Source organism: Eublepharis macularius, chromosome 16 (genome assembly GCF_028583425.1).
Source record: "Eublepharis macularius isolate TG4126 chromosome 16, MPM_Emac_v1.0, whole genome shotgun sequence".
NCBI lineage: Eukaryota > Metazoa > Chordata > Lepidosauria > Squamata > Eublepharidae > Eublepharis > Eublepharis macularius.
The window spans coordinates 37,367,151-37,390,109 of NC_072805.1; the positions used below are offsets into that span (position 1 = coordinate 37,367,151).

General features: G+C 44.1%; 1 protein-coding gene across 1 annotated transcript in view; it reads right to left on the bottom strand.

The window, feature by feature from the left end:
• The window catches only part of N4BP1 (NEDD4 binding protein 1), a 34,422-nt gene extending 17,037 nt beyond the window's left edge, over positions 1–17,385 (bottom strand). Inside the window, exons 1-2 of the mRNA XM_055000609.1 lie at positions 16,967–17,385; positions 166–1,922 (exon numbers count right to left, since the gene is read on the bottom strand). Of these exons, the coding sequence (XP_054856584.1) occupies positions 166–1,922; positions 16,967–17,266 (2,057 nt within the window). The 5' untranslated portion in view covers positions 17,267–17,385. The remainder of the gene's footprint in view (positions 1–165; positions 1,923–16,966) is intronic.
• Positions 17,386–22,959: the final 5,574 nt, after the last annotated feature.

A 22,959-nucleotide genomic window follows, 5' to 3' on the forward strand; every position in this document is an offset into this window, starting at 1 on the left:
GCGAGAACACAGACGGCACCTTAAGTTTCACATGTGTCTCACTACAATCACCCCGACTCTCCAAATGTCCACACTTTTGGGTAATTCCCCCTCCTTCTCCCTGCCCAGTTTCGCTCTGAAACACTCTTGAAATTTCAACAACAACAAAAAAACACCCGTACTCACGCGATCGCAACATTGCTGCCGTCTATTATGATATGCTTTAAGTGTGCTCTGCCTGGCTCGTTTTTCAATTCCAGCTTGTAAGGCTTTTTCAAAGATTCCAAAAACCTCTGAACCCCGGTGACTGACGGATCGGTGTGATGACTGTACGATCCCTGCGGTCTCCTTTCTGGATAAGGAGCGGTTTGCTGGGGAGGGTGTATGGGGTCCAAGAACTGATGTTCAGGAAGATTTGCCTTTTGAGAAGGCAGCTGCCTGACTCTGAGCTGCAAAGGGTCACCCGGGCCCTTCTGATCCCGCTTCGTGGCCAATTGATCAGCACAAGTTTGAGCCACCAGAGTCTCTTTCTGAATTGGCTGGCATGAGGTCTCCACAGTCCCTCTTGCTACCAAGCTGGTATCTTTGGGTTTCCACTCTTTTGTTAACTTTAACCCCTGGGATTTATCACATGCTTTCACATGACCATCGCTTTCTATATCACTCGTTTGGGAAATGTGAGACAGTTCAGAACAATAATTCAAGCGTGCGTGACCGTGGTGATCTTTGCATGGTGGATTTTTGTCACAAGGAAGAGCAGTTTTATTGTCACTGTGTGCCAAGCGCAGTTTGCTTTCAGTCTTGTACTGTGACTCAGGAAAAGGTATCACGCTGAGTTTTGCATGTTTTGGCTCCTCTAAATTACGGGCCGGGCCATGGTGGTGTTTGTTGCTGGGACTGTCTTTAACTTTCCCGGCTTGCGTTCCAGTTGCCCGAGGTGCAACAGTAGAACTCTCTTCTGCTTTGGAGGACTTGTTACTCTCTTTGACAATTTCTTCCAGGAGCAGGAGGGGTTCTGCCAATTGTCCGTATTGGCCAATCACTTTCTCGACAATTCGTTGTGAATAGCCCATGCTTTTGAAAAAGTTGACCAAAATCTTGTATTCCATTTCGTCGCTTATCTCCTCACCTTCTTTCGGGCCTGAGCTTGGTTCATGTGACTCGTCCCTTCGGTTGGCAGCCAAATTGATCACCACCACACCACCAGGTGCACCACACACCGCCTGTTTGCTCTCCTGAACGTTTTCCAGAGAAAACTGTTTCTTTGGAAGCCTGTCCTCAGATTCTGAAGATCTCCTTTTACACGACTGCCTCTCTTTGCCTACAGATGCCTCTAGTGAAGTCAGCCCATTTATCGGCACAAAATGCCTTTCCGGGCTGTGAGGGAAGACCGTGTCCATTTGCTTTGTTAGCTCAGTGACCGGAGTGCTTGCTTTGTTTCGTGCTTCCTCCTGTCCTGTTCCAAAATCACACTTTACCGCACACGGCTTCTTAATTTCACTTGGGAAAACTTCTGGAGTCCCATCAGCCTCAGTAAGATCTATAGTATCTTTCACTTTGTGACCCTCGGTGCGTGCAAGGTTGAGTAGTTCTCTTTTCAGTGAGCTGGGTAAGATCAACAAGTCCATCGTATACTTATCTGCACGGGCCTCAACGAGGTATTTGAACTGCTTCTTTACTTCTGATTCCCGGCTGTTCAGCAGGCTTTCGTTATTTCTGAAGAGACTCACAAACTGCTGAATGTGGCTTCGGGCCATGACCACAGGCTCGGCACTGCCCTTGATGTTCAGCGTCCCTATCTCTGCAACGCTGATATCGGCACAGGTATCCTGAATGAGGCAGTTCAAGAAGAGGCTCTGGGCGCCGACAAAAATACAGTGCATATCTTTGGGATAGTACTCCCTCTCTTCTAATTCAGGTTCACAAAGTCCTTTAATGTATTCCTACAACGAAGGAAAGAAAAATTAGGCCGAGCCGTATTTTACAATTCAAGATCTCTACTTATAATACAGTTTGCTTCCCCCTCTTGAGACGCACAACACTCAGTGCGGATCAGGCAATGTGATCACAGACCTGCAAGGGTGGGGAGATGAATTAATATAATGATCCTCCAGGGGTGGGTCATTGTCTATCATTGAGTCACGTATGCAGCATTGTTACAATCCTCTTTGTTGTTAAGTTTGGAAAAGGCAAGAAAGAAAGGAAGGAAAGGGACAGAATAAGATAAAACGAAGATATACGGTCAGAATAAAGGAAGCTGGTAGCAGACCTCCTGATGACAACTGGTTTTTTGGCCACTGTGTGACACAGAGTGTTGGACTGGATGGGCCATTGGCCTGATCCAACATGGCTTCTCTTATGTTCTGGGTCTAAGAAACAAAAGATCAACTGCACTAAGGCAAGATTCGGGTCCAGTAGCACCTTAAAGACCAACTAGATTTCCAGGGTATGAGCTTTTGAGGGTCAGCGCTCCCTTCATCACATAGCAGGCTTTCTACTACCATGTATTTGTTTGTTTGTTTGTCTGTATATTTACAGTCTGCCTTTCTCACTGAGACTCAAGGTGGATTAAACAGTATGAGATTAGTACAATCAGCATCAAGTACATTTCAATACAGTACCAAGGACATTTCCATAAACAATGCCATAGGGTAAATAGATACAAGTTTAAAAGACATAGTATTAGCAAGGATCTAATACGGAGTAGAAAAAATACTGAAACAGAACATAATCAATTCTAGGACTGACATTAGACAACGTGGAGCACAGGTGGTACATAGGAGTACATATTTAAAGCAACAGAGAATATGTAAGGCAATATAGCGATGAGGTCTACGGTTCCTAACTCATTAGCGAAGAGTGACTGGGAAGTACAACTACAAAGTTTATTAATGTAGCCCTAGGTCATAACATTCAAACAACCACACAGAATTAATACATACCCTCACGGAAGACACAATAAATATATATACATATCTAAAACATTACATAAAAATAAACCTCGACTGATGTATAAAATAATTATTATAATTTAGCTAAAATTCTATTGGGAACAACCAAGGCTGATCTCGTCCTTAATTGATAAAAAGATAAAACTAGCCTGGAATGGCGTCAGCCAATAGAAAGTATATACAGTCCTCTTCTGCACCGGAAAAGTTAGTAAGAAGTGGGTGCAAAAATTTCTTACGGATAGACTCGTGATGAGAGCAATGTAAGATATAGGGAACAATATCATCTACCTGTTTTAATTGCAAGACCAAATGTGCCGTTCCAGGAGTAGTTATGAAAATCTACCCTGGAGATAAGCAGTCGGCATGGTTTGAAAACGGGCTTGTGTTAATGCCTCTCTCAAGAAGGCATTAGAGAGATCACCCAGATAGCAGGAGAAAATTTTATTTTTCTTAAACTGTGGGTACCAAGGCGAAAATTTAGATGGCCCAGCAGGGTTGGTATCTCGAAGGGCATCCTGGGTCTCTACTAGTCAATTTCTTTACATAAATAGGACAAAATGAAACTCTCTGGATCACCTTAAGCCAGTCTCTCCCATCCTAACCCCCCAGAGTTGTTGTCATAATGAAGAGGAGGACAGAACCATTAACTTTGCCATGTGAGTTCCTTGGAGGAATGGAAGGATTTAAAAAAAAAAAGTACTCAAAAAAGCAGAAGTTTGGGAAGTGGAAGCAAGTGCCCCACTGCTTGTTTCCCTTTAGATGGGGGGCAGAGGAAGATGCACCTTCTTTTGAGGCTAATTACCCCTTCTCTTTCCCTGTGAATTATCACATGTCCCCAGTCTGTACACCCATCATACCTCACTAAGGCATGAGACAGCAGCTTGTGCACCTGGCCCGTTAACAATCAGCGTGGTTAGTGGTTCGAGTGATTGGCTAGGACTGGGAAAGCCTGGGTTCAAATCCCCGTTCAAGTCTCTGGTCAAGCATTAAGCTCGCCACGTGACCTGAGGCAGTCCTTCATTCTCAGCCGAACCTCCTCCATAAGGTGGAGATAAAACAGAAGAGAGAACTAAGTTCGCTGCCCTGAGTAATGGTGGGGATAAAAGTGTGACAGATAACAGCGTCAGCTTTCCAACCATGAAGATGACTCACTAATTTGTGGGGAGTGCAGCTGCGGTGTAATGGGCCATTCTGAGAACCCTTCAAAAGCCATCTTAGTCACTTCTGATGCCCCATCGCCAAACAGAGCTCAGGGATTAATTAAGCTCCGCCAAGTAAAAAAATTGGCAAAAAGACCACAGTAAGTGTGAAATGTTGACCAAAGATTTAAGAAACAGCTTTGTGTCTAAATCCAGGACTGGTAATGAACCATTTGATGCTGGCTCCGTGAAGCATTTCTCTTTTGCAGAGTAGGCACTTTAAAAAACCTACAAACTTTTTCGCCATCCCCAAGTCTCAGAAGGCTATGCTTGCCTTTTCTACCCCAAGCGAAAAACACAGAACCAGAGCGACATATATGCATGCCCTGAAGGGGCCTTATTACCATGATTGCTTTCACACAAGGAAACACACAGAAGGTACCTGGGACATTGTACTTTTCTGTGCGCGCATTTTAAGAAGCGGAACTCATAATGCCTCCACCACCCACTACCTCCATCCACCTCCAAGAACAAAACTTTGGCAATATGCCAAAGCAGCTGTTCTCACTGCTTTCTCCAGTTCAAACATCTACCTTCTTGGACCAAGGCATTTGAGGAAGGAGAGAAGAGGCCTGTCAAGCTACCTATATGCACAAATTCAGGAGCTGAACTGTAAGGAGGCATCCCTGTTCTCTCTAAACTAACTGATATTTCAGTATGAACAATATGTTTCTGAGTATTAAGGCCTTAACAGGGCATTTAAAAAAACAGAAATAGTTCTCTGCATTTACATTAACGTGGATTATGAATTCTCATCACAGATAGGGACCAGTCCTTATGACAATTTTTGCCCATCCCAATGCGAGCTTTCAAAATACTGTGCCTCCAGATTAAAAATACGTATTGCCAGGGCTTTTTTTCAGTGGGAACCGGCACATCTTAAAAATAGTCACATGGCCGGTGCCCCCGCCCCCTGATCGCTGGAGCGGCACGGAGGGCAATCTAAACTCCCCTCTGTCTGGAGATCAGGGGGCGGGCCCACCGGCCATGTGACCATTTTTGCCAAGGGCGATTTAAACTTTAAAAACTCCCCCCTTGTTCCAGCTGACCCAAAGTGATGTCATTGCGCAATCCTGAGTTCCACCACCTCTTTTCCCAGAAAAAAAAGCCGTGCATATTGCTGTTAGGAAAGACATACAAGCTATGCTCAAAGTAAGAAGTGAAAGAGTGCAAGAGAACATCAGCAATGTCACAGTATTAGAAGGGGCAGGAGAGTAAAGGGGCTTGGTGGAAAACCATGACACACTCCCAATAGAGCCTGTTTCATTGTGATTTCCTGATAAGGCCCAATTTATCATGGACTTTTGGGACATTTAAGGCGCACTTTAAGAATTTATGATAATATGAATGGTCAGAGCTATCATTCTTCAGGTCTGCCTCATCACCACTATCTCTGCAAGCTGATCTCCTGCAGATGCATCTTTTCCAGTATGCATGCAGGCACGTGCGCACTAAGACATGTGGTTTAGCTGGTGAGGTTAATTAAAGAACAGTAACAGAACAAACTTTCTCTTGTTTTTAAGTCAGTACAACAACATGCTACTGCAGGGTAAATATTCATGAAGTTATTAAAATATTTATACCTCATTTACCATCCTCATTCAAGGTGGCTTACAATTCCAAATCAAAATTACACATCAGATAATAAAACCCCATCTGCTGCCCTCCTCCCAAATAGCAGGCGAAGGCCCGCCTTCAGCAATGTCCTTGATGGTTCTCTTTGGTGGAAATATAGATTGCTACACATAAATACGAGACGGGCTTTTTTTCAGCCAGAATGCGGTGGAGCAGCATTCTGGCACCTCTTGAAAATGGTCACATAGTTGAGGGCGATTTAAACTTTAAAAAATTCCCCCTCCAGCTGACTGGCGTGGCACCAGTTAGCTGGAGCAAGGGAGGGAATTTAGATTGCCAGCAGCACGGAGGGCAATTTAAACTCCTCCCCTGCAGGAGCACTCCTGGGAGGTGGCTGTACCCCGTGTGATGTCACTTCCAGGAAGTGATGTCATCACACGGTCCCGGGAGTGTGATACCAGGGGCATCACTTCCCGCCAGGAGTTGCCCCGTGTTCTGGCAACCCACTGAGTTCCACCACCTTTTTGCAGAAAAAAAGGCCTGAATAAGAGTATCTCTACTGCCGACTAGGAATCCCTAGTTCAGTTATAATGCTAGGACATGAAAGGCCAGCACCATGACCCAGGCCAACCATGAGGCACACAGCCCCACTCTTGACAGCATCAGCAGCAATACGGCCAGCCATTGTACAGCCTAGTCTATGAGACTCTGAAGCTATTCCATTCAGTGACAGCTTATGAGCTCTTGCAGTCTGGGTAGGTCTTGGCAAAAGCTACACTACACTGTCTGGATACAACACTTCTGGTAGTCATAGAGGGGACCACCTTGATATACCCTGTGTGTGTATATATATATATATATAAAATGATCCACAAAGACTTTTAGTTGAAATAAGAATTTGAAAACTGTTGCGCGTACAGTTACTACACTCAGAGTAGAGGCCAAGTAACGTGGCTATAGTCAAAACAACAGAGTCCTGTTGCATGTTAAAGGCCAACAAATGTATCATAGTATAAGATTTGTAAACCAGACCCCTCTTTGTCAAGTGTGGCAAGTGTCACCACCTTGTGCATCTGATAAAGTGAGTCCTGGAGCATAAAAGCTTGTAAGCCACAAGACTCCACTGCAAACGAACCTTGTGGGGCTTTATTCTCAGCTGCATGTTACACAAGTGTATATAAAAATGAATGTGTCTAGGACAAGGAAAATCCCTGCACTTACCAGAAGGCAGCTGCATTGCGGGGGGGAGCACACAAGGAGATGCTACCGCCACAGGACTGCCGCACTTTAAAATGCCACCGTACAAATTTATCAGTGGAAGTCCAGGGTGGCATAGCTGTAAAAGCTCCCAACTCTAATGGGGAGCAGCAAGGAGGCATGCTTGGTTCTGAGGCCACCACTGACCCTAGAGACAGGTAGTGGGAGGACCGGTCAGTGGAGGCATCGGCCTTGGCAGCCCTCACCTTCCTAAATGTAAAAAGTGGGCCCAGTTCAACATGAAGTGTAAGAATTACCACCACCTCTGATCATTTCTATGCTGAGCTCAAATGTATACAACAGGAACACACAACCCGTTCACAGCAATCGTCTTAGCTTTCCAAGTTCATCTAACGCCTGACGTGGGAGAAGAAAGTGAGAAAGCCCCTGACCCACAGCACACCTCAATGGATGTCTGTTGTTCTTTGGAGAACAGCCTTTCCTATTTTATTCGCCTTTCCTCTTTTAGCTCTTTGTGGGGCCGCCAGTCTACCAAGAAATGAGCAAGAGGTTTTATCTAGGGCATTTCCATTCAGGAACTTAACAGGCCCTTGCACGCAACCTCCAGCAGCACATGTCCTACCTAAAATATTTCTGTGCATTACAAACCTTTACTCATTACGACTAGGGCTGGATTTTCACCGAGATGGCAAAGCCAAGTCTGGGCCACTTGCTTACGCAAAAGGGAAAAGAATCGCGGCATGTAGTGAATATGTCAGACAGAAGGCAACGTGAGAACCTTCTCCCACCATATATGCTTGTTTTCTCTGTACGGAATTTTTTTTTCCCTGAAAGAGCACTCACTCATACAAGCCTACCCCTGCAGTGTGATGCAGTACAGCAGATAAAGTGTTCCCTCCTCGGTGAGAAGAGGATCTGGGATATTTCATGTATGGCAGAGAGCACAGACCCCTGGACAGCAGCTAGCTTTCCTGGAAGGCTACTTTGAGAAGTGAGCAAGGGACGGTTGATGGCACTGTAACCTTCTAAAAGGCGGCGGGAGGGAGGGGAGAGCCTAGATAAGGGTTTGCAACCACTGCCCTGAAATAGCCTTCTTGCCCCAGACACCTGTAAAAGGGCCAAATTTGACTACAAGTGTTGATCTCTGTTGTCGAAGCTACTTTGGTGTCACAGAAGAAAGTTATGTGGGTGATGCAGCTTTATGGTAAACTCCTAGAGGTGAAGGCCTGGAGGCTTTTGGGTAACACGGGGCTTTTTTTCCCATTCAAGGAAAACCTGGCACAAGGGGAAAGTGCCACAAATAAGGCAATGCAGATTTGCAGTGTTTCTTCAAGCAACATGTGTTATGCAAAGAGATTTACTTATCTCAGGTAAACATATATCCATATTATGTTATGTGGAAATAAGGTTCACCAGCAGAATGGCAAGGATATAAAGACCTTTGCTGGGTGCCTCCAAGTGCAACTGGTAGGGTTAAAAAAAAACTTTTCCCTTTCACCCATTCCCCTGAACTCCCCTCTGGTCATACAATCAACTGCCTGGGAACAGAAGGAAAGCAAAGGAACATGAGAAAAGAGAATTCCCTAATTTGGCATTGCGGCAAATTAGAATGGTCATACAGATATTCCCACAAATGTCAAAGAGGGTGCCTTTCATTGCTGAAGCAACACCAGTTGCAACATTCTGGTTTTACCCCTAAATATAACACAGCAGATTTCTGAGTAATAAAACAATGGTTGGGCAACTGTGCGATAGTAAAATAAAAGGTCACATGCCTCCCAATGCTGGATGCACAGGGACAGCTAAGAGCATGTTCACCCGAAAGATTTTCCCATGTTGTGTTACTAAGTGCCTGAGTGCTGTCATAACTGGAGAATTTCCTTTTACATCAAAAACTAAATTACCCTGGAACTGAGTTCCCTTTGAGCACTAAAGGAACTTAGATTTCACTTGGAAATAAATATACACCTTTTTTTATTCGGTGGTTTTTAATCGCAAGCTGCCTTGAACAGGACCTTGAAGAGGCAACATAGAAATATTCTAAATAAATAAATAACCATGCATATCTAAAAAGGCGAAGGTTCAGGGTGGCGTGCCCATGTGTGTTTCACGTAAGTACAACTGGCAGCCCAAGTTTCCCATCAAGTTCCTGCATACCATGTGAAATGTCCCTTTCCTCAACATCTAACTGGCCCTCACTTTTGACATAGTATATATCTGATTCTGAACATGAATTTGAAATGTTCCAAGAACAGTTCAAGCGTCTCACGTACTGGAAAGTGACGAGCAAGCACCGTGCTGGAGTTTTAAGAGGTGTGCATGTGGCTATAAACATATCTGGTGTCAAACCTGGTTGTGGTTTAGTTATTTTACTTCTTTGTGGGCTGAGCACCTTTTCCAATTTCCCACGTTCAGTCGCAGTACAATGTCCCATTTCAGTCAATGTCGATCGGATTTTAAAGCACAGTTTGCCTATCTGGTAAACAAAGCAGTTCCTGTTTTTGAAAAACGATCCAGATTCCTAAGAACCTGCATTACTTTGTGGTTTTTAAAAGACGCCAAACCTGAACACGAAGTCTAAGCTCCTAACTAGCAACATCAGGGCCGGAAGCCAAAGAGCCATTTTAGGTGGGCGCAGTGTCTCATTTGCACACTGAGGAAGTGTTTTGACCTGCAGACAGCCAGGCAGGCATGGTTCAGACATTACAGCTAAATCTCAGTTGTCAGGGCTGTCACTGTTCACTCCTCTGACTGCACGCTCAGATTCTCTCCTTGGTTTCCTGATTTGCTTGAATGTCAAAATGGGGCAGACTGGAGTTACCGCAAACTATAGTTTGCCTTTAAACCAGGCAAGCTGCACTATAATAAGCTGAATTTACCTGGCTTGGACATCTCAGAGCCAAGCTACAAGAGACGAATTACACGAGGAGGAGAATGTGAAGGGAGTCACAACGTTAACCGGGAAGCTGAATTTTAAAGAGATCAGAAGGATTTGTCAATTTCCCCTCTCTATAGAGCCAGGGAGATACCTGCTCAGCAGGTTTATTTCCTCTTGGCCTCTTAGAAGGGGAGGTGAAACTGACAGAGCCTTGGGGAGGCAAAGAGGAAATTAACAAACCCTCTGAGGAGTGATCTTCGCTGGCTCTGTAGAGAGGGGAAATTGACAAAGCCTTCCGATCTCTTTTAAAACTCAGCTTCCCAGATAACACTACGACTCCCTTCATGTGCTCCTCCTTGTGTAATTCGTCTCTTGTAGCTTAGCTCTCAGACAATTATGATTACTGTGACCCAGGAAGGAAACCTGAGCACGAGAAATGAATAAAGGCGCCTGTGGCATGGTGCCAATAACGAAGCCAGGGTTTGGCTTTGGCAAGTGACTGAGGCCACGCACAAGCCATGCCTTTAAAAAGCTGCGCGTAAACCTTCCCTGTGTTTCAAAAATGGTGTGCAGTGTGGCATTGCGGAGAGGACATTGCTCCGGGAAACACAAACGCTCCAAGTCTTTGAGTGCATGGAACTATTTGAACAGTACAGTACAGGCACCTAAGAGCAGTAAAGCCTTGACTGCTATGAAGTAATCATCCAGTATGCAACAACACAACAGTATTTGGGATCAAAAGAACAGCACAAACACGCATTTCTCCATGCAAGTATACTTATATTTGGGAAATGTCATAAATGGGGGAGAAGGTCCTTCCCAGCAAACCTGAGAAATGCTACTAAGAGGAGGAAAAGTCCTTGCTTAGCAAACCTCCCCAACAGAAGCACAAACTCCTGGGTCAAAAAGGTAACTTCTTTCCCCACACCCCTTTATACTACCCATAAAGATAAATAGGTTTACATGAAAAGAAACAGTTGACTTGTATTGTGAGCACACGTGTACCTTGGCAGACATTAGCCACAGAGTGGATCAGAAGCAAATTCCACACAATATTTTTCTTTTTAATGTAAAACACACACACACAAATACAGCTCTGCCTCTCCCACATAAATACAAGCGTAGTTGCATTTATGGAAAAAGTCAAAACACCTTTTAATTCAGTCAAGAGGCGTTTGTTCCATAGATGAATAATTGCAAACAATCTCAAACTACCCACCTATCAGCTCAAACCTCCCCCCCTCATCTGAACGGACAGCCCTGTCTTCGTTTCAGCAGTACTTCTATGCTCTTCAGACGGGCAAGTCTTGACCCCTCCACCTTGGAACTTCTAGTTTAAAAGTAAAGTCAGCTGGATTGCAGTTGAGTAGTTGAGATGATGAGCCATACTAGTTAGGGAAGGCAGCGTTAAGGCCCTGTGCTTTTCTGCTGTCAGCTCTCACGTTCCAAATGTTGTACAAGTGACAATCTAAGGGTCCATACTAAAGGAGATGTCAGAAGGTCTGCGACTGGATCTTCAGCAAAGTTTTCCAGACTACAACATCTCCTCCCCTGCTACTATTTATTTATTTTATTTATTTATGTTATTTATAGTCCGCCTTTCTCACTGAGACTCAAGGCGGATTACAGAGTGTGAGATTAGTACAGCTGATTTCAAGGACGTTTCCATAAACAATGTCGTAAGGTAAATAAACTCAGTTTTACAAAGACATAGCATTAATAAGAATCCAATAAAGAGTTGAAGAAATGCTGAAACAGAACATAAGCTATTCTAGGGCTGACATTAGACCACATGAAGCACAGGCAGCTCATAGGAGCACATATTTAAGACAACAGGTAGTACATAAGGCAACATAGTGGTGAAGTCTATGGTACTTAATTCATTAGCGAAGCATCTGAGAGCCAGTTTGGTGAAGTGGTTAAGAGCATTATTTAAACCATTTGTATGCATTCTTATAAACCCCCAAAGCATCCCCAAGGTGGCAAACATTAATACATTAAAAATATAAAACATTTAAAACAAATTTAAAGGTATAACATTTAAACACTATAAAATAATTCAATAAACACAACCATACCACCACACAACACCAAGAACGAGGAGGAGGGCCAATAACTGTTACTGGGGGTAACAAAAGACAACAATTGAGGGGGACAGAGAGACCTGCCTGGGGAGTTTTGGCACCACGACCAAGAAGGCCCTTTGTCAGATTGCCACCTGTCTTACCTCAGGTGGCAGGGGCACCTGAAGCAGGCTTCCAAAGATGACTGGTGTGAATGGGTAGGTTCATATGGGAGAAGGTGGACTTTAAGGTATACTGGCCCCAAGCTATATAAGACTTTAAAAATCAATACCAGAACCCCGAGTTGGGTCCGGAAGCAAACTGGGAGGCAATGTAGATGAATTACTGGAGTGATACGACCCACTCCAGTCAGCATTCTGTACCAACTGTAGCTTCAAGGGCAGCCCCACACAAAGTGCATTGCAGTAATCTGTCTGTTGTTCTTTCAGAACATAGGTACCCTATACATATCTCCCCAAAGGGACAAATAGCAGCTTCAGTGTAACATTTGAAGTTGGGAAAATGGCATCGTGAAAAAGAATCCTTCCTCCTATAGCCCTGTCCTCAACTGGGGCTTTCCACAGCTGCTATTTAGCAATAATAAATGTGCTGGAGGACCAGTTGTGTATCTTCCATTATCTTGTTTAGGTTAGCTCCCTATAACCCACCTGGGCAGGACAGAAATCAACACAGATTTCTCTTGCGCTACATTTTCCAGAAATCTCTTCCTCCTCCTCCCTTTACACACTACACTTAAATGTTTGTATAATACAGGAGTACAAAACACTCAAAAGTGGAAACACCTTGAGCTCACAGAAGAGTGACTGCTACAGTCTTGGTCATAGTATTGTTACGTCGTGCCCAGAATACTGTGGGCTTGTCTGAGGCCAATCCTTACTCTCAACAGCTAGAAGAAAAAGAGTCTTTTATTGATTTTCTAAACCCTCAGCAGAGCAGATTTGGGCTAACTCCATTACAGCTAACCAGGAGGAGAGACGCTAACAGAGATCTGTTGAGATCTCTGTTGAGGTCTTTAAAGACCTCATGTTGTTAAAGACCATGGTGGAAAATGAGGAAGAAACAAATGGCAGGTAAGGAAGACCCTAAAAAATGGGCATGAATAACTTCAGATAAGCATATGATGAATTGCTTCTATCAGTGCTACTTTAATAGAGAATGAGACAATACCTCAGGCCCCTATTCCATAAACTCAGCAAGGACCAACTGCCAGTTGGCTCCTCTAACTCCAAAGCTAATGTCAACAGCAATCATACCTGTGCTTGGTAGTTTTCATATACCTTATGGCACTTATCCTTTGCTTCCCCCATCCTTTCTTTCTTTTAGATCTTCAACTTTTTACCCAGCCCAAGATAGGGTGTCCCCAGGCACACCATCAAAGTTTCCCTTTTTAAAAAATTAAGACAGACAAAGCGAGAGGGAGAAACTACAGGAAAATGAAAGATGGATGGGTCTCATGTAGCAGGTTGGGAGTTAAATGTAGGTTATTGATTATATATATATTGAGGCATTGATTATAGGTTACGCTGTCAGTAGCCAAAATACTTCATACAGCACTTAAAGTTTCGCAATGTGCTTAGTAAATAAACTCTCTGGCTGGTAATAATGGTTACTGCGCAGATTATGGAGACAAATCTAAAATTAAAAACATCTGATGCTTTTTGAAAGACAATAAATCTAAATAGTTCTGTTTATATAGCTATTAATGAATCTTAAGTGCTTTTTAAAAAGTTATGTAGAGATAGCCACCCCAAACTTCCTACTCTGGGCGCTGAAAACAGCTACATTAACAGTCAGACAGGTGAAATGCACTACCCTTATACTTCGTGAGACTGAGAACTGTCTTCCCCGAGGCCTTGGTTCTCCAGCCCCTGGGTTCATTCGGGGCTGTACCCACATCTCAGTCAGTAATTCCAGGATTGGCTTAAAATATAAATCAAGTTTACAGGAGCATTGCAAAGCATAAAGCACTCAAACAGAAAACAGACATAAAACAAATAAACCTTACTGTTGCTAAATAAAAGTCTGCCTATCTAAAACTTATAAGCTTTCTAATGTAAGTGTCTCTGGTTGGCTTTGGTTAGATTTTCATCTTAGCCATCTGGCAGAATACGTGCCCTCTCTATGCCTAGCTGGTCTAGCATGGAAGCATGCCAAGGAGAGAGAATAGTAAAGGGTTTTTTTGGTTCACGGAGAAACCATCTTTTCCAGAATTCACATCACCAGGCAACTCAAGAGCCAGTATCAGACCAAAGCAGTTAATGAGCGTTGCGGCTCTGAGAACATTCAGGGAGGACAGATACAGCTTCTCTGAGACAGGCCTTCAAGGTCAAATAACATGGGAACTCAGAGCTGCTCTGCAGGTGTTTACTTAGCTTAGCCAGCACTTTTAACACCAAGCCAGAGTCTGAAAACACAGAGTGTTTAGGAAGCCATTCTTCCTAAAATCCTGGCCTTAACTGGCAACTTCCATATTGGTTATATATAACACTGCAAAGTTTATAAACACTGCAAAGCATTTCTGAGTTGCTTTTGTGAGTACAAGCACTGTCAACATGAGTTTAAATTATTTGTTTAAATCCAGCGGTAGTTGTTTTTGAATAGTTTGTTGACTTGATGAGGTAGTTGCCAAGGAAGTCTGATCTTTGTTCTAATGTCCAAACGTCAGTGAACAATAATTGCCTCTGAAAGAAATTTCTCTCTTCTGCATTGGCTTCTTGACTTGCCACAACCATTCAGTTGCACAGTTTTAAAAACTCATTTCTTCACAGTGCTGCTGTGCAAATAAAAAGCAGGGGATGATACACACCACTCTGAACAAATAAAAAGCAGGGGACACCACTGAACGCCTTGGGGAAAAGACAAGATGAAAAGGTGACAGACTTCATCACCACAAAAGACCCACGTACACACAAAGCCAGCGTGATGCAGTAGTTAGAGTGACAAGATTAGGTCTGCAATGTCCAAAGTTTGGATGTCCAGTCAGGCCTGAAACACACCAGTCTAATTTCACTCTCACTCCATCTAAGCTACCTCAAAGGGTTGTTGCAAGGATAAAATGGAAGAGAATTGCTTATGCTGCCACTGTAAAAAACAAGGCACATGGGAATTGTATATTTTGCAGCAACAACAACGAGTCTTAAGGCACTTTAAAGACTAGCTGGGGCTGAAGTTCTGAGGACTAGAGAGCATGGCATTATACAAGTAAAACACATCCTTTATTAGCAAACATCTTATAGACATGCAGTTAGAGAGTAAAGCATCAGGATTTGAGTCCTGTGGCACCTTAGAGACCAACAAGATTTTCAGGGTATGAACTTTCAAGAGTCAGAGCTCCCTTTTTCAAGGATGGGGATGGCAGCAGAGGGGGGCTGTTGCCTTCATGCCCTGTTGGTGAGCTTCCCAGAAACATCTGGCTGTCCGCTGATGGAAATAGGGTGCTGGGCTGGATGGCTTCAGGTATCTGAAGAAGGGAGCTGTGACTCTGGAAAGCTTACACCCTGAAAATCTTGTTGGGCTCTAAGGTGCCACTGGACTCCAATCCTGGTGTTCTACAGAAACGACCCTATCCATCTAATGAAGGGAGTTCTGACTCTTGAAAGCTCATGTGCTGGAAATCTAGTTGGTCTGTAAGGTGCTACTGGACCTGAATCTTGCTCTTCTACTACAGACCAACACGGCTACCCACCGGAAACCCTATCCAATGCAACAATCCCTATGCAACATGGTTTCAGGTCACATGTTATTAAGTACTCTATGACCTGCTATTAATAAGTACTTTTTTTTTTGCATATCACCAACTGCACTTCTCATTATTATCATTAATTATAGTGAATAAGTACTTATTATCATTAATAAGTACAAGATGACATGTTATCAGCAAGTACTAAGTCCAATTTTTAAAACTATAAGATTTTGAGATATTTGAAGAAGGAAGCTCTAATTCTGGAAAGTTTCACCCTGAAAAATCTTGTTGGTCTCTAAGGCGCCACTGGACTCCAATTCTGCTTTTCTACTGCAGACCAACACGGCTACCCACCTGAAACAACCCTATCCAGTGCAGCAAAGTTTTAAATGACACATTATTAAGCACTCTACAACCTGCTATTAATAAGCACTATTTTTGTTTCGCATATGACCAAGGGCTATTGTTATTAACAAGTACAGGATTCCACATTATCAGCAGGTTCTATTTTTTGAGTTAGTTTTAGATTAACAAGATTTTCAGATCTCTGAAGAATGGAGCCTTGACTCTCCAAAGATCATAACCTGAAAATCTTGTTGGTCTCCAAGGTGCCACTGAGCTCCAACCTTGCTGTTCTACTGGAGGCCAACACAACTACCCACATGAAACAACCCTATGCAATACAACAGAGCTTCAGATCGCACATTATTAAGTACTCTATAACCTGCTATTAATAAGCGCCATTCTTGTTTTGCATATCACCAAAGGCTATTGTTATTAACAAGTACAGGATCACACACTATCGGCAAGTTCTATTTTTTGAGTTCGTTTTAGATCAAGATCTCTGAAGAAGGGAACTGTGATTTTGGAAAGCTCGTACTCTGGAAATCTAGTTGGTCTGTAAGGTGCTACTGAACTCGAATCCTGCTGCTCATTATATATGTTGGTCTTAAAAGGGGTTTTTACATTCCAATCCTGACTTTAAGTGGAAGCTTTGAATCTACAAAGCTTATACCCTGAAAAGCTTGTTGATTTCTGCCACTGGACTCAAATCTAGGCATCTGAAGAAGGGAGCGGCGATTCCTGAAAGCTCATGCCCTGAAAATCTGGATGGTCTCTAAGGTGCCACTGGACCCCAATCCTGCTGTTCTCTAAGGTGTCATTGGACTCAAATCCAGGCATTTGAAGAAGTGAGTTGTGACTCTCTAAAGCTCATGCCCTGAAACTCTCGTTGGTCTCTCAGGTGCCACTGGACCCAAATCCTGCTGTCCCCCTGCACACCAACACGGCTACCCACCTGGAACACAAAATCTACCCACCCCAACCGGCCACACACCTCCCTTCGTCTCCCTCACCAGTCAGCCTGCGGAACCTCCCGCCACTGGTCCCCCCCCCTCTACCTTGGCGCTGCGCACGCTCTCCCGGTCACCGAGGAGGCTGAGCCAGATCCTGCGCCCGGCCCGCGGGGGCTGCCCGGCGTCCAGGGGCGCCCAGGCCCCGCCGCCTAGCGCCCCCAGGACGGCCAGGCGCACGCGGAAGAGGCGCTCGATGCCGCCGCGGCTGCGCTCCAAGAAGCTGCCCTTCTCGGCCGGGGCGGTGAACTCGTCCAGCACCGACCGGGCCCCGCCAGCGCCGCGACCCTCCGGCGCGGCGCCGCCGCTGCTGCTGCTGCTGGGGCTGGTGGCGGTGAAGGCCGCCATCAGGGAGCCTGCGGGCACTGGCGGCAGCCCCTCGGCCCGCCGCCGCCCATGGCGCTCCGAGCCCGTCAGCCGCCCAGGCAACAACCGCCCGGGGAACTCCCCCCGCCCGCATCCCGGAAGCGCCGGCGCCCCATCGCTATGCAACGCTGACGTCACCATCAGGCGCCGCGCGACGCAACAGCCGCCGGCCAACCGCCGCCGCACTTCCGGCTTCCCCCTCCGGGAGGCTCAGCGGGCTGTACCAACTCACCCTCAACGCGAGGGGGGGGGGAGAGGACGCCAAAACGCCCTTCGAATCCCGACGGGGGCCTCGGGGAGAAAAGTTTTACCGCAGCCACTCGCCTACGGAGCCGACTACACACCCGCTGGGAAGTTATGACTATCAGGGAGGGGGTTTTAAGAAGGGGGTAACTGGAATGGTACAGCCCATTCCTCCGCCCTGGACATCTTGCCAGCCTTCAGGTGGTGGCTGGAGATCTCCCGGAATTACAACTGATCTCCTGGCCACAGAGATCAGTTCACTTTGAGAAAATGACTACCTTGAAGGGTGGATTGTATGGAATTATACCATGCTGAAGTCCTTTTCCTCCCCAAACTTAGCTTTTTCCAGGCTTCACCCCCCCCCCCCCAAATCTCCAGGAATTTCCCAACTTGGAACTGGCAACCCTACGTTCTATATAGGCGCTGATGGGGGAGGATAGACTGCTCAATTCAGACTGCTCAATTCAGAACCGTTCCAAGTTCCTCTATTTTGGAAGTGTTTCTTGCATTCCTCAAGTTATTTTTTTTAATGTGTTAGTTTTTCAAACAGTGAAAGAACAAGCACCCTCTGAATTACAGACATAACAAACAAGATTACAAAAAGAGCAATACTGAGTAGCCGTGTTTGTTTTTAGCAGTAGAAAACAGCAAGAGTCTAGTAGCATATATAAGACTAACACAATTTGTGGAAGAGTATGAGCTTTCATGAGTCACTCACAGCTCACTTCTTCAGATACAGCTAGAATGTGAGCCCGCGCCCAAGATATAAGGACAGATAGACTCACATTCTAGTTGTATCTGAAAAAGAGGGTTGTGACTCTCGAAAGCTCATACCCTACCACAAATTTTGTTAGTCTTATAGGTGCTATTGGAATCTTGCTCTTTTCTAAGATTACAAAAAGAAAAAAAATGAAAAAAAACCACAGAAAAAAACCAAAGTAGACAATGTTCAATCAAGTTGTTGACAGAGGGCTTAATATTTAACATGTTTTTCAAATTTATCTTGCAAGATATAACTAAGAAAGGAAATCATTAATGGCACAGTATTTTTTAAAAAGACTGTTTCTTTATGTACTTCATATCTAATTACTCTTCCATAATTTCCCCAAATTATGGAAAATCCAAATTACTCAGGAGGGTGTTTTTATAAAGGCAACAGGGCTAAATTATAGTGTGTTATGTGCTGTCAAGTCGCTGCTGATCTAGGGTAACCCTATGAATGAAAGCCCTCCAAAATGTCATGTCGTTAACAGACTTCCTCAGATCTTGCCAACTGGAGGACGAAGCCATCTCGTTTTTTCCCTCTTTTCCTACTACTTTTCCTAGAATTATTGACTTTTCCAGAGAATCTTGTCTTCTCATAATGTGATCAAAGCACGATAGCTTCAGTTTTATAATTTTCTAGAGAGCTTCTAGGGAGAATTCAAGCTTGATTTGATCTAGAACCCTCTTTTTGGCCATCTATGGTATCTGCAAATCTTTCCTCCAGCACCACATTTCAAATGAATCCATTTTCTTCCTGTCAGCTTTCTTCACTCTCCAACTTTCACATCCATATATAGTAATGGGGAATACCATAGTTTGGATAATCTTGATCTTGGTTCCCAGATATTCATCTTTAAGGATCTTTTCTAGTTCCCTCATGGTTGCTCTTCCAAGTCTCAATCTCCGTCTGATTTCCTGGTTGCAGTTCCCTTTTGGTTGATAATTGAGCCAAGGAGTAGAAAATCTTGAACAATGTCAATTTCCTCATTGTTTATTTTAAAATTGTGCAATTCCTCAGTAGTCATTACTTTTGTCCAGGGCTTTTTTTCTGGGAAAAGAGGTGGTGGAACTCAGTGGGTTGCCCTCAGAGAAAATGGTCACATGGCTGGTGGCCCCACCCACTGATCTCCAGACAGAGGGGAGTTTAGATTGTGCTGAGTGACACGGAGGGCAATCTAAACTCCCCTCTGTCTGGAGATCAGGGGGCGGGGCCACCAGCCATGTGACCATTTTCAAGAGGTTCTGGAACTCCATTCTTCCGTTCCCCCTGGAAAAAGGTCCTGCTTTTGTCTTCTTGATGTTCGGCTGTAATCCTGCCTTGGTACTTTCAACTTTAACTTTGTGGCCTACTTTTCTCACTGAGATTCAGAACAGGTAATTTTATTTTTATTTGTTTCCATTATTTATAGTCTGCATTTCAACCAATACAATCAGTTTCAAAGACTTTTCAATAAACGATGTAATGGAGTACTTAAATGCAAATTTGCAAAGGTTTTAAACCAGCAGAAATCCAATACAGAGTTTTTTTTAATAAAGAAGAAAAAGATTTAATACAAGAAATGATAAAACCATAAAATACAAACAAGAAAGGGAGTAAAATTAAACCATAAAAGAAATGATCAAAACAACTCTTGGCAAATTGTTAAATTGTTAAAAACCCAAGAATTACAATCAACAAGCATTTAAACTTTGTTGCATTGGGAGGAATTACTTCTTTGGCATTTAAAACATCTAAAACTGGGCCGATTCCAGACGGCCCTCCCCATCCCGAAACATCGCGCATTGTCGCACGGAAAACGCGAAATATTGCATTTTCTCGCACGAGTTTTGCACGACGTTGTGCAAAACTCACGCGAGAAAACGCGATATTTCGCGTTTTCTGCGTGACGACGCGCAACGTTTCGGGATGGGGAGGGCCGTCTGGAATCGGCCCTGGTTTCCATATTTCATCATATTCGAATAAAGGAACTACCATATGCAAGTTCCCCAAAAACGGATTGTGCATAATCCTACCCATCAAATATTGCTCCCAGATTTTCTGATACCATTTATTTAGCAATGCGCCTTTGAGGGATTTCCAATTCCCAGCAAGGACCAGACGAGCAGAGGCAACTAATATCAAAACAAGAGATCTGGTATTCCTATCTAGCACAGAGTCGGGCCAAAAATCCACTAAGAAAAATTTGGGGGAGTATGGCAAAAGAGTTGAAGAAGTGCTGGAACGGAAACTATCCAGCAGAATCACATTACACCTGTTGGAATATATGTATGTTGCAAGGTCTGAGATTCAGTCATTATGGGGTTAATGTGTTTACCTACCATGCTATTGTTTAGATTGACCTGGAAGAGGAACCTGGCTCAAAGCCAATAATCTGCAAGCCCGGGAAACTTGAGAGTGTTTGTAAACTGTTATTGGTCAACAGGTCAGGTGACTTACTTTCTAGGGTCAAGAAGGAGGAGGAAGAAGAAGATTCTCCATTCTGTTATCCCAGCTCTTTGTTGTAAACAGCAGTGAGAATGTAGCTCCAGGCATTTGTTATTTTGTAGGCAACCTGTGACCCTTTTCCTTTAGTAGTAAATGTTTTTTAAAAGCTAAACTCATGTACTGACTCTCTATTGATTCAAGACCCATTGCACCTCTGAAGAAAAGCTATTTTTAACCTTTTTCCCCAACAACACCAACAGGCAGAACATAGCAGTAAAGTCTAAAGTTGCCATCTCTTTACTGATACATCTGTTTGAGACCACTTCCTTATGGTACAGCTGTCCTATCATATGTACACGTGGTTCAAGAAGGTGATTTAATAGAGGGAATGAGACTGTGGTCTCCACTAGGGTGTATAGCATATATCATCTATTTGTCGTATGTATGATCTTACTTTCGCTTACATTTTCTTTACCTCTGTAATTCCACTTTTTGATATAACATGTCATGTCTAATACTTAAGCTTTTTAAAAGAGATTTCTGTAATCCCAGTCCCATTATTTCACTTACTTATCAGATGTTTTACAGTGCAATCCTATGCAGAGGCTGATTCCGCACACGTTGGATAATGCACTTCCAATCCTCTTTAGAGATCATTTGGAACTGAATTTTTCATGTGTGAAACAAAAAATCCACTTCCAAGCGATTGCTAAAGTGCATCGAATGTGCATTATCCAATGTGTGTGGAATCAGCCAGAGTTATTCCAGTATAAACTCTGTTATTGTAAATAGTCTCAATGAAAAAGTCAGACTATACATAACATAAACTAAATAATATTTTAATAAGTGGAAAAGTGGCACAGCCTGCAAAGATGGGCTGGGCCAGGGCCCTCCAATGCAGTACCCATGGGCAGCGTGGCACCCATTGATACCTTTCTTGGCATCCATAAAGTTGTTTTTTTTAGAAAGTGGGCAGGGCCACGTGGGACTTTTCTTCATAGGGATTTGTTTAGCCACACAAGATCTGATTGGCTGAGCAGTATGAAAAAAAAACGCTCCAGCAGTAGTTGTCTCCTCACACAAGGATCTTCACTGTATGATGGGGTTGCCAACTCTGGGTTGGGAAATTCCTAGAAATTTGGGGGTGGAACCATTTGATGGTAGGGTTTAGGGAGGAGCAAGCCCAGTGGGGCATAGTGCCCAAGACTCTGTCCTTCAAAGCTACCAATTTCTCCAGGGAAGCGATCTGTATATTCTGGAGATCATTTGTAATTCTGGGAGATCTCCAGCCACCACCTGGAGGTTGGGACCCTTCGTGTTACTGATGGTAAGCTGTGAGCATGAGAAATTATTTTTAAACAATCACTTTAAAAGGCATCCTCTTAAGCAGAGCTTGTTCCTGAAAAGTTGAAGAGTTACTATTAGACTTATGCATAGCCTCACTTCCTGACATTTTGTATTTGGTTCTGCCGCCTCTGGCATCCATTTTATGTTTGGTTTTGCCTCTTCTGGCAGCCATTTTGTGGTTGCGCCCACTACCCCATGTAAGAAGATGTCCAAAGGTGCCCATTGGCTCAAAGGTTGGGAACCCCCTGGGCTAGGCTTAGAATCTGTTCTTCTGATATGTGTGTGTGTGGTTATTTACAGGGAGTTTTCACATGGGGGACTGTTTAAAAAAATGACTCTAACCCACTTGTGTCCTGGCAATTCAACCCACTGTGTCACCTCATTCTTCTGCAAACCAGGCAGTATTCTGCTCCTAGGCTTGCCAGCTTCTGGGTGGATCCTGGAGATCTCCTAGAATTACAACTAGGCTTGCCACCCAGCAGCATGGCACACCCCCAGGCAGTGCGGCACACCCCCATGCTCCGCAACAGGCCCATTTTGGGCCGAATTGTGCCCCGCAGGGGAAGTGATTCAGCCCTTTGGTGAGCGTGGGAGCACTCCTGGGTTGCCCTTTGACCCGTGATGATGTCACTTCCCAGAAGTGACATCATCATGCCAGCTGGGAACGCGCACACGGGGTGCAGATCTCCAGGCTAGAGAGACCAGTTTAGCTGAAGAAAATGGCTGTTTTGGAGGATGGACTCTTTGGCATTATAGTCCACTAAAGTCACCCCCAAATCTCCAGGAATTTCCCATCCTGAAGCTGGCAACCCTACCTAGGACATATAAAATGAGAACCCTGCAAAATACACAGGTCAAACTTGGTTTCCAGAAGATTTAAGTGATCTTAAAGAGA